We start from the raw sequence: 12424 nt of genomic DNA on the forward strand, positions 1-12424 counted from the left end.
GCTTTTTTTCTTTACGACGGGTCTTGTTTTTCTGGTTCTTCTTTATCACTTTTTTTATATCAAAATTTTGTAGAGTTTCTTTTGATTGCTAGGGATTACTTGGCAGTAATTTATTGTGGCTTCATAAATAGGTGTATGTATTGTCTTGCAGTAAAAATCCTGCAGCTGTCTGCTGATATGAACCAAGAGAATTTGTATTCTTCTGTTTATTTATATAGAACTTCTGGTTGGTCTGGTAAATGTTTCCTTTCAATTGATTTTCTGGGATACAAATTGCCATATGTGGCATATAAAGACAGCGTCACCTTATGAACTGTTGATTTTTAATGCTTATCTAATTTGTTCAGTTATGTGATATTTCTGGATTTTATTTATTTTGGGCATTTTATTTTCCGATTTCTCAGCCATGACTAAATGTACAAGTGTTGCCAGAGATCCAGACCTCATAGGAGTCAGCATGTGTGTTCTTCATTCATTATGTGTGTGTGTACCATTCATCATGTACTCTTGTAATTTAAAATTGTGGCATGTCATACTTTTTGTGTATGTGTACATGGGCTTTTTCATTGCAGTCTGTCCTAAATGGGCAAAACTCCGTAAAAACCACAAGGAGAAGAAGTCGTTGGTGATGCTGGTTATCTGCAGTTCTGCCCTTCGTTCCTTGGAACTCATCAAGTATGTCGATAGCAAATGTTATGTTGAGGTTGGCAGTCAGTCAGAGGTTTTGTCTTGGAACCACAGACATAGAGGCAAAACTGGGCCACTGTCCTCTGCTAGCCAACAAATTCACTGACTTGAACTGATGCAATATCCCTTGCTTCTTTAAACTGTGGGAGTCTGGTGTTTGGTTTTAGGTTGAAATAACAGTACTTCAGTTGCATAGAAGTGCTATTTTTATTAAAAACAAAAAATAAAGTGTAAGCAATTTGGAGGAAACATGCAACATGTTACGTCTGGGAACAGAGTAAACCCATAAAACATCATGACCCACCACTAGAAATCATGACTTTGCACCAAAGGCAATGAGGACATGCAATTCCAGGGCATCAAGTGCCAGTGCATGCATCTGGCCTGAATGCTTCCAGGTTCTCAGCTAGCTCAGCCTGGCAAAACTTCTGTGCAGAGATGATTTTCAGTGTGCCCTGTCCTCTTCTAGCCCCTTCTTTATTCTCCCCCTTCTCATTCGGGGAGTCTTGATGGCTTTGATAAATTAATGTATACCTCACATATTTCACCACTGTATTTTGTATCTTGACCCCATTTTCTGTCAGTTCAGCATAAGATGGAGAGTTGGGAAGTTTGACTCCATGCCACAGATGGAAGCATATATACAGCAGATGTGTTAGCAGTGCTTACCCCCTGCATGCAGATATTGCCCTCTGAGACTTAAGTGGTTTATATGTGTACTTGTGTATAAACTTTTAGCTTTGCACTGGAGAAAATTAAAATTTCATGCATTGCAAAAAGCATGCAGACAAAGCTGTCTCAAATGGCATTCATTAAGTACTGAGTATGTTGTGTTCTGCTTGATTAATACAGAACATAGAGTTTGCTACTGTGTGCCAAAATGGAGTGTCAGAAAAATAAGTGAGGTTTTCTGACAAATGAGGTTTGGTTAACTGGAATTGGAACGATCTCTGCAGTAAAGACTGTAGCAGCCTAGGTTTTCCCAGCAGCCACGCTGCAGGAAGACTCTAAAACATAGATTGGTCCATGCACAGATCTTTCCTTTTGTGCACGCAAATGCATGTTTGTTCATGCCTATATCTCACTAGCTAGATTTTTTTGAATTAGAATGTGTGGATTAGTCAGTTTTGAACTAAGTTAGCTATGAAAGCAAGAGCCATAATTATTAAATAGCTGAAAAGCTATCTTAACAATATTGCCCCCTACTGACATCTTCTATCGTGTTTGTCCAGTTGTTGATGACTGTTGATCAAGTAGCAAACAGGAGTGTACATAGTGTTTGAAGTACAGGCAGGGGTCAGTGGGGGACTGTGTCTCAAGCACACTGAGAAATGCCAGTTAGTTTTACTTTCCTCCTCTGTGGTCTTAATCCCAGCCCTGATGCTTGCATTTCCTTTTTCCATATTTTTATTGCTAGGTCAATGACAGCATTTAAAGGAGACTGTAGAGTTCTCAAGTTGTTTGCAAAGCACATAAAGGTAAGAGAGCTGCAAGGGAATTCTGATAGAACAACTAAATGACTAACTAGTGTCGTATCATTTTCTTTTTAAAGCGTTTAGCAATAGTGCCTTCCATATAGCATTCTTTAGTAAAATTGGTTGCCATTTAGAGAAATCTAGCCAAATGCCATCTCCCATATCTCCGGTGCAATCCTATGCAGAATGTAGATGCTTATACATTTGCAATGTTTTAAAGATGTTCCACATTCTTGTGAGGTACTCATTCAAATGGCTTTTGCCTGTTTAAATAGAAGGTTCTCACACATAGGTTTGTGGAAGCAAACTGTACTATCAGCCACATTTGCATTCTGCCATTGGATGCCTGGATACCCAATATCCATACCTGTTGGAGGGCACACATTGTGCGGATGCTGGAAGTAATGAGTGGACATTTCGCCTTTGATATAAGTGCTGTCAAACACACAAATATCACTTGCTTTAATTCACCCTTTTCCAGTGTCTTCATCTTACAGTTTAGAGCTAATTCAGCTTTACCAATTTTCCAGATATTTCCAGATACTTTGTTTAGATGCTGAAGGAAGCATATTGTTCTCACCTCCAAAAATAGCTGGTGCAGTAGCAGATTTTCGAAGTTGAAAATGACTGATCTTCTAGAGAAGTGTGGTGCTCAGCTGGCTGTTAGATTTCTTGAACTTTCTCCCAGATACATCAGTTCGACAGTTTGAAAGATGAACAGCATTTGATATTTGATGGTATTCTAGAAGGAGATACTGTGAGATTTTGAGTTTATTTCCAGCTTTTTGTGAAGAAATTTTAAAACAGTCATGGGTTTACTGTGGTTTGTCTTTCTCTTTCCAAATTAGATTAAAGAACAGTTGAATATGTTGGAGAAAGGCGTATTCCACATTGGGGTTGGAACTCCTGGGAGAGTAAAAGCGCTAGTGGAGCAAGGTAGGAGAAAAGGAGGGTTTTCTCCAAAGGTATCTTATACTTGGACTCATGAGAAGCGAGACTTAAATTGGTTTTGAAGTGCTGAGGTTGACATGAATCTGTGAATTTGGGCATTAAACTGTACAGTTGTTTCTCCACTTCTATTATGTCAGTCAAAATGAGATCAAGATTTTAGTAGTTGATTTTATGATCAATTTAAGCTGTCATAAATCAGTATTAGCTGAGAAAGGCAGAGTAATACTTCTCCCCCCCTCCCTAGTCAGTGCCCATTTATTTCCTGCTTTCTGCTTCTTGTGCTAGCCCAAGAGTCTGTTTGGCAGCTCAGTGAACTGATCCCAATTAGAACAGATCCCAATTAAAACAAACCCAGTGTGCACACAAAATCAGGTAACGAGCAGACAGAGGTGGGGGACTTCCTCTTTTGGCAGAAATACTGATTTATGCTGACTTGAAAGTGATTACAAAACCATGGTGTAAGATACGAAGCTTCAGGAAACCAAACACTGCAAGTAATCAAAAGGAAATAATGGCAGAAGTCATTGTATCATGTGTCACTCTGAGCTCAGTGTAAACTTTTGTGAGGGATGAATGAAAGATTTTCTTGGATGATTTGATTTTATTTCTGATTTTCCTGTAGTGAAATTAATTATGCTATATAAATCTGTTTTTCCTAAATTTTGAGTATTTTTAATTATTCAGTAGACATTATGTACGCTGAGAAAACAAACAACAAAGTGACAAGATGATAAGGCCACAGACTGGCTGTGGATTGGGAGTCTATTGCTCTTTCCAAAAGGGCACAGGAGTAACATAGTGTTGTTGCTTCCTCTGCCCTCCATCGACATTAAATCATTACTGCTCAGCACATCAGCACATTCCATGAGGGTGGTGAGACTTTGGAACAGGTTGTTGATGCCCATCCCTGGAAAGCGTTGAAGGCTGGGTTGCATGGGGCTTTGAGCAATCTGTTCTAATGGAAGGTGTCCCCCCGTGGCAGAGGTATTAGAACTAAATGATCTAAGGTCTCTTCCAGCCCAAATCATTCTATGATTCTGTGTTGTGTGGAGCCAGGTTGTGGCAGGGACACAAGGCACATCATCTCATCTTAAGATCTGCTTCTTTTTTGACACCTTAGTGTAGAGTGCCAGTTCACTAGAGAATGGAGAGTAGTCAAAACTGATACAAAAAGTTGTGGCCATCACCAGAAGACCAGGGAAAAATAGAACAGCTGGAGGACCAGTTTTCTTCTTTCACCACCATTTATTTGGAGGATAAAGGAAGTGTTCAGCAGCACCACTGACCTGACTCACGTTCCCATAGCACCTAGTCCGCTAAGCATTGTCAACTCCTGTTAACAGGAGTTTTCAGGCTAGGGTCCTTGTAACTTAACTAGCTCCTCATCAGCTGTGGAAATTCAACTCCTGCGGTTTCATCAAGAGGAAGCTTGAGGAATTATTTTCTGGCAGGATGTTAGCTCTTGACAAGCCTGGCAACTGTAGTTGTTCTGCTTTTGCGTTTATCTTCCAAAAAAGCGTGGGATTATGCAGTTAGGGGAGTTTGCAGTATCAGTGCACTTGTTTTCCAACCAGCAAATATAATACTTAAGTGTTCAAAGATTAGTTTCCTTGGAAACAGACAGAAAAAGATGTAAAAGCCATAAGTAATTTTGATAAGCACATGTCATAGTATCTGTCGTGGTTTAAGCCCTGGTTTAATCAGAACCACACAGTCTTTCTCACTGCCCCCCTTCCCCCCGTGCTCCCGGAGGGATGGGGAGGAGAATCGAAAGAATGTAACTCCCACAAGTTGAGATAAGAACAGTCCAGTAACTAAGGTATAACACAAACCACTACTGCTACCACCAATACTAATAATGATAAGGGAAAATAACAAGGGAAGAGAATGCAACTGCTCACCACCCGCCGACTGATACCCAGCCCGACCCGAGCAGAGATCTAGCCGTTCCGGGTAACTGCCCCCAGTTTTACATCCTGGGCATGACATGCTGTGGTATGGAATACGTCTTGGGCTAGTTTGGGTCAGGTGTCCTGTCTCTGTTTCCTCCCGGCTTGCCCTCCGTCCTAGCAGAGCATGAGACTCACAAAGTCCTTGGTCAGAGTAAACATTAATTAGCAACAACTAAAAACATTGGTGTTAGCAGTGTTGTTCCCAGGCTGAAAGTCAAAAACACAGCACTGCACCAGCTACTAAGGAGAAAAAATGACTGCTACTGCTGAACCCAGGACAGTATCTTAGTAGTAAAATTTATGTTGCCATTTTAGATGGTCTGTGCTTTGACTCCACAAAATACATGATTCTGGATTGGAACTGGAGAGATCAGAAACTAAGGAGAATGATGGATATACCTGAGGTATTGTATAAGCACCTGTATATATTATATCCTGTGTATTCATTACTTTTGATTCTAATGCCCAGATCTTGGTCAGTAAGGCTCTGTTTCTGTAAAACTGATCTCAGTGGTCTAAAAACAAAGAACATTTGACTGGTAAATCTGTACTCTCGAAAGATTTTCTTTCTTTGTTACAAGTTTAAGCTGTGAGTTCCACAATTGTGCTGTCAGTTTCTCCTGTTTATGCTAGATGGTTGTTCTACCTGTTCTCAGAAAGTTCAGTAAGAGGACTTTGTGCAAAAGTTACCTCAAAAAACTAAAGAAAACTTGGGAGAAGCTTTTATCTCCATCTGACAGCAAGTGACTTCTTGTGAGTAAATCTACAGATAGCTATCCTTTGCGGATAGGGTGGGGGTTGGCAAGAGGTAGGATACAAGCTATGTAGAGCCATCCATCATTGATAAACTCCTTTTAAGATAATTCCCCATTCTTTTCAATTCTGTAATCCAGCTTTCACATTTATTGCTGTGACAAGGCATGTTTACCATATGCTTTGGTACATCAGCTGGTATCTACCCAGAGAGAATGAAGGAGGCAGAGTCCTCCATCACTTGTTGTAAAGCTCTCAATTTCTTGCAAAGTGTTTCTGCTTTTTTGCTTGTTTGGAGCAAGCTGACACGCAGAATCTCCAGTGAGAAAGGAGATTTTTTGAATATAGACATTAAGCTGCTTCATGAGTGAAACAAATCATCAGTCATTAATCCTTCTCTGTGCTTGTCTGTGCTTTTGAATATGCTGTATTGTACAGTCCCGTATATGCAAAGATACATGTTTCTAATAATCTCAGATAAAGCACCCCGCAAAAAAATACATTGCAAAAGTGAAGTAGCACAAACACCAGCTAGGAGGCTCCCTCTTGTGGTAAATACATAAAAGGCTTTTTGTATAGTGTTTGCATTTACATGTAAGTTTTTAAAGAAGAGAGAACATGAATTCACAGACACAGCAGTACAAAAAGTTCTGGTTGCAGTGGAATGGATTTTTTAAATCGACTGAAGAAAATATACATACAGTAGTCTATAGGTGATCCACCTCAAAAACTTGAAGATATGGTGCTAAGATTTTCTTTCAGGCTGTTGCAAACCTGAGCTATCCCTTTCAGCTCTGTGGGCAGCATCACAGCATTTTTGCATGAATATAGGCCAAAAATTATAGGACTCCAGATAAATTTTTTTTAAGGCAAAATCTTAAGGCTCTTTTAGCATAAAATGTTATGGCTTGGTTCATGTTAAAACCAAGTAAGAAAGAATATTACACCTTCATATATATTGTGAGCATAAGGAATAGATATTTATGCTTGATTACAGAACAGTGAATGTGTGATTACAGGAGAGCATTCAAACCTGCACTTGACTCAGGTAATACAACACACAGAAAGGTTTTTGGCATCTTGAGCTATGTAAGTGGAGCGTCTTGCAGCTATTTGTCCTGCTGCAGACATCAGGCAGATTCCTGAAATTTATTTATAAGGAATTTCAGCAATAAAAGATACCCAAGTAATGTTTTGGAGACAAGGCATCTTAACAGAGTAGATACTAATGTGATGTTTTGCCAACTTGCAGAGTTGAAATATGTAATAGTCTTAGTGAGCAGAGGATCTTACTATTCTAGTTGTATAAGAATTGTAAATACATCTGATGAATAGTCATAGGTTTTCTCAAAGAAGAGAAGAATTATAGTTCCAAAACCGTAATATAGAGAATTGGCAATTTGATATATTAATTTCTTTCATCCATTTTTAATTGTGGAGGCAAAATTGTACTCTTAAAATTAGAAATAAGTCATAGTCATGCTATTTTCAGTGCAGACATCAATTGTTGATAATTCTTTGCATATCTAAGGTGTTGCATTGCTAAATTTCATTGTAATTACACAGAAAGCAAGAACAGCTGGAAGCATGTGTCCATTCTACTTGCTGGTTTTGTACTCACCTGATGTTCAGTGGAGAATTGTGTACTCAGTCGTATATTCTGCTAAATATATCAATTTAAAAACACATGAATCTTCCCACATGGCGGTCTTGTATCCCATCATACCCACATAATGAATGGTGCCCTGATCCACTGCTCCCTCAGTTGCTTCAACATGTCATTAGTTAATGCTGTTGGATTTTTCTTTTCTCTCTTTCTGTCTCCCACTTCATTCATGCCAAACAATAGAGAGAAGGAAATAATAAAGAAAAAGCTCACAAAGAAACCAGGGAGAATGAATGAGTGTATCAGACTCTCTCTTGGCACACTGGAGTTACGCTAATGTATAAAGGTTTAAATAAAAATTGATTGTATACTTTCTGATCTGACCGAAGGATACAGCTGTGAAATCTTTGTGTGGAGAAGTTGATGGCAATACAGAGCCGTCTCAACTCCTCAGATTAGTTGTTCATAAATTCAAATGGAGATTTTTTTTTTTAAAACCTAACACAATATTGTATTGCCTGCAAACAATACAAACACTGAGACTTGAGGAGGTTTGAAAATACAGAAAGTTTCAGGCCTCCTGAAAGTAAAAAGGTTTGTCAGAAACAGACTTGGGATAGAAAGACAACTGTTTTCACCCTTATGTAGCACATCCAGTGTGGAATAGAAATTGTTCAGGCTTTGTCACATCATTTGTTCCTGTGCAAAGCAGAGGCTCAGAAGGATGTAATCCTCGGAGAAAACATGCAAGTAGGTTCTTTGTAAGTGGAAAGAGGGAGCTATTTATGTACTAACCATGATGATAATCTTATGTTCCTGCTGAAATATGTAGTTAATATTTACTCTTGAATACACTTGTCTTTTATCTTTGGATAAACAGTAAGCCACAGCCATATCCATGTTATAAACCGAAGTACTTTGCAGGTAGACCTGACCTTCATGCTGTTTTTCATTGACATGTGTCAGACACAGATGCAGTTGTGATTGTTGCGGTGTAGTACTGCCCGTGAACTACATGGTACCGGTTGATACTCTGGAAAGTCCTTAGGGATTTTGCAGCCCAGGACAGACCTCTTGCTATGGTATGCTTTATCAGCAACTTTTTTGTAGCCATGTTAGATGGGACTTCACGAGCCATAGTTGTACTTTAGGGTTGCAGAGCAAATGCCAAGAGATTTTACGAAATGGAAATATTCAAGAACTCAGGACCTTGTATGGGAACCTCTCCTTTAATTTCTAGTCCTACAGTAAGATGCCTGAGTAAATAAATACTGGTACTTAGCTAAAGCATTAGCAGTAACTTTTGATGCTTTCTTTGATTTTTGTTTTCTTCAGATAAAGAAAGAAACAATTGACCTACTGGAGATGAGTATTATAAAGCTGTGCAGAGAGGGGTCTGTGAAGCTGGGACTCTTTTAATGATTTTACCAACAAGGAAATAATTTGCAGCTGCATTTTACTATTATCTTGCTTGCAATTGGAAAGTGATTAACAGGTGGTGGAATCAGGAATTTTGACTTTTTAGAGGTCTATCAATACGGAAAGAATGCCTATTGCAACTTTTTCTGAATTTTCTTTTAATAATAAAACAAGTTTTGTTTGTAGTTTTAGTGTATTTTTGTTGTAGGAACAATGTGATACTGAAATCAGAGTTACATCACATTCACCTGCTAGATTTACTACTACTATATGTCATTTTTAAGACTTTGAAGATGAGCACGCTTGCGTTTGAAAGCCTTTATACAGCTCAATTTTCTGCTTTGTCCCCTTGCTGTCCTAAAGGAGACATTTACTTGTCTCATGAGAATGGTGATCTCATTCTTGCCTTCAAGGGTCTTTGAAAAGGTTGTATGAATTTCAGTAATTTGCCAAAAAGATAGGTGAAAAATATCTGTTCTAGAGCTGGCCAAATGCTGTATGTTTTTCTATTACATGCTTAATATCTGTATACTATATTGAGATTTTATTTTTGTTAAACTGTTGAAGTGTGCACAAAATATTCTCCTGTTTGTCCATTTAAATTAAAAGGAGATGATCCCTGGGTGATTCTTTTGTCTTTTGTGGATATTAGGGAATAGATGGATTTTTCCCAGAGGACAAGATGTATACAGTTGAGTAAATCATCTTGGAAAGCCATTGATCCAAATTAGATGTTTTGAGAATGAGTTGCCCTTTTGTGATAAAGAACATGTAACCTTTTTACAACTTTAAATTGTATCTGAATCAACAGCAGTGAATGTAGTAGGTTAAGAAAATTGATTTATTTAGTCTTCCAAAACAATGTTTTCTGTCCAGTGCTGTCTCAGCACCTGCAGTCCTCCCCAGTGGCGTCCCATGGAATTAGAGTAGAGCTCCTTTCATTGTATGCCATGCCTGTTAGCTGGGCAGCTATGGAAGTGAAGAGAGATTACACTGAAATTCCAGTATAGCTGGCAAATTAATAAGACATAACAAATCCTACTGAACTGTGGACCAGGAAGAATATATTTAAGGCTTTTCCAGTACGCATAAGATGGACATCCTGACCAAAGTACACAGTCATTTGATTGGTACAAGCTGATTATGGGGATCCAGGCACAACTGTAGAAAATGAGGAAGAGAGAGATCCAGTTAATAAGTAATTCTTGGCCATAATGCAGGTTTGAACAAACAGTACAGTCTTGCAACAGTAAGGACAGTAACTCAGCCTAAACGCTCTCCAGCACATTACTTCTTCCTCTCACCAAGAAGAAAATGAAAAACAAGACGAGCTTTCTCCAGCAAGAAGGAGAAGCATGTCCTTCCAGGTGTCCGGATAACAGTGCGTTCAGACAACAGAGACTACCAGCTTGGAAGCCCCAGCTTACCATCACGGCTGTGCTCTCCACCTTCTTTCTCACAGGCATGTTCTGCCTCTCTGTGGGAGTCTGCCTCATATTGTCTGCAAATAGCATCAGAGAAATCCAGGTTTGTTAGGGGTTGTGTTCTTAGTATGCTATGAAGAAGAAACTGGGCTACATTTAGAGGAAAAAGGCTTTGTATTTTTGCTTCTAGATAAAGATGGCAGCAGTGGCTTCATGCCTTGGATACATGTCCAGCAGCTGGCATTCCTGCGAAAATCCTCAGAAATAATTGGTCACAAATAAAATCTGAGCATTGAGTGGTTAACTGGGTGGTAATATCTAAAATATGGGTGGTAATTTCTGACCCTGTTGGTAATATTTAAAATGTTGTTATTATTTCCTGGGGTTTTTTTGAAGAAAAATAAGCTAATCCCTTTGATAGTGTTTGGTATTAGAGGAACTTAAATGTTTGCTGTGGCAAAATCTTAAAATGCATTGAGATCTGATGTTTAAATGCCTCCTGGAGGCAAGGCTGGTTAGACCTGTGGTGGCTGGAGCTAGCACTCAGCACTAAATCCAGGCTGTTTGAGCGGGGTGGGCCATAGTGCACGTGACCATTTGTCAAGCATTACTTGGTCAGCCAGACAAAGCTGCAGAAGTGTTCTTCACTCAGCACTCCTTTGTGGAGGAGAAGCCGTGAAGGTTCTGAAACAGTCATCAAAACGCTTTAAAACATCTTTAAACTAGGGATAAAATTTGTGAATGTTCATTGAGGTCAAGTCCTGATTCTCTGCTGTTAGTTTTTAACAATGTTTTTGGCAGTCCAGAGTCACTTAGAAGACAACTGCTCTGAAAAGTCTTGGAGCTAAAACACTAACCTTTTCCAATGTGCATGTCCTTTATTACAATACCTCTGCTTGTTCACTTCTCTGACAGATTGATTATTCAGATAAGTGCTCAGATTGTTCAAAACTCCGTGAAAATTCATCTAATTGGAATAAGGAATGCCACTGTTCTGTTAATTTCACGCTAAAGGAAGATATATTGGTAAGTGGATGCAAGAAGCCAATTCAAGTTGATTAGTACCTCCAATTACTTATATCCCTATATGATAAAATATACTACTCCTGCTGTGTAGAGCTCCTGACTAAATTTTCTTTGTACTTTTTGAAAACATGAAATACTCAAAATTTTACACTTTTGCCTTTTCTGTTCATTTTGGTACATGTTAAAAATAAACAAGATCAGGCTACCTCTGTCCTCGGTTGGGAGATGTCCAAGGAGAAGATGGGGATGAAGGAAATGGTATTTGTTTGTGGAGGTCACATCTCTCGATATCCCTCTGAGTCAGTAGCAAACCCTTCCCCTTTGCCTGGCGTTAGCTGTTGCTGCACTGCTGAGCTCTCAAATGAGAAGGAAATCTGAAGCTCTGACCACTTGTCATCAGTAAATCCCTGTCATCTTTTTTACGAGGGCTATGCTGTTAATCCCCAAGGTCCTTGAAATAATTCAAGTCTAGCAATGTCATTCTGCAGTTTCTTTTGGGAAAAGTATCCTTCATTTCCTTTCCTTGCCTACTGGGGTATGTTTCTGACACTGTTAAAATACTTCATGTTCCACCAAAGAGATCTTATGCTTAGTACTACCTAAATGATCACTTCAAATTACAGTGCAGTTTAAATTATAAAGTCACTTTTAGGGTTGGTTCTTCGGTACTGAAGAGGCTGTTGAAATACTCTGTAATTCTACAGATTACATTGATGATTAGAAGTTTATTTAAATTAATAAAGTATTTAATAGTTTAATAATCCTCTTTACTGATTGTATTTGGCTGCCTAGCATTCTCCTTTGAATCACAGCACTAAACTTCAAATAATTGATGAGAGGCAGCTTTATTTTTCAAAAAATCTGAAGGAATTAAGAGCTAATGGGTGCTTTTTCAAGTTTTTTGTGCATCTTGTTCTATGGAAAATAAGTGTCTTGTCTCCATGAAATTATTCAGTCATTGCAGATTCATGGCCAGCCGTGCCATCTCGAGTAAAATAATAATCAAGCATTTTTATTTTAGGTTTCATTTGGTGGTTTAAAGTATGTTTAATTTTGTGCCAAAATACTAGAAATACTAGAAAATTAGGATAAAAACTAGATTGTAGCCAGTGTCCACTGAAGTAATTGCTT

The 12424-nt window shown here is 38.7% G+C and overlaps 1 protein-coding gene across 3 annotated transcripts in view; it reads left to right on the forward strand.

Annotated features, from left to right (window-relative positions):
* The window catches only part of CMSS1 (cms1 ribosomal small subunit homolog), a gene marked incomplete at its 5' end in the record, with an annotated part of 65895 nt that overhangs the window by 46490 nt on the left and 6981 nt on the right, over positions 1–12424 (forward strand). For 2 of the 3 annotated variants that reach the window (XM_080613158.1, XM_080613159.1), the window contains 5 exons: positions 573–675; positions 2105–2165; positions 3011–3098; positions 5381–5469; positions 11183–11293. In XM_080613158.1, the coding sequence (XP_080469284.1) occupies positions 573–675; positions 2105–2165; positions 3011–3098; positions 5381–5469; positions 11183–11293 (452 nt within the window). Of the gene's footprint in view, positions 1–572; positions 676–2104; positions 2166–3010; positions 3099–5380; positions 5470–10157; positions 10371–11182; positions 11294–12424 lie in introns of those variants that run through there. The other variant, XM_080613160.1, reaches the window with a different exon arrangement.

Source organism: Psittacula echo (genome assembly GCF_963264785.1).
Source record: "Psittacula echo genome assembly, chromosome: 3".
NCBI classification, from domain to species: domain Eukaryota; kingdom Metazoa; phylum Chordata; class Aves; order Psittaciformes; family Psittacidae; genus Psittacula; species Psittacula echo.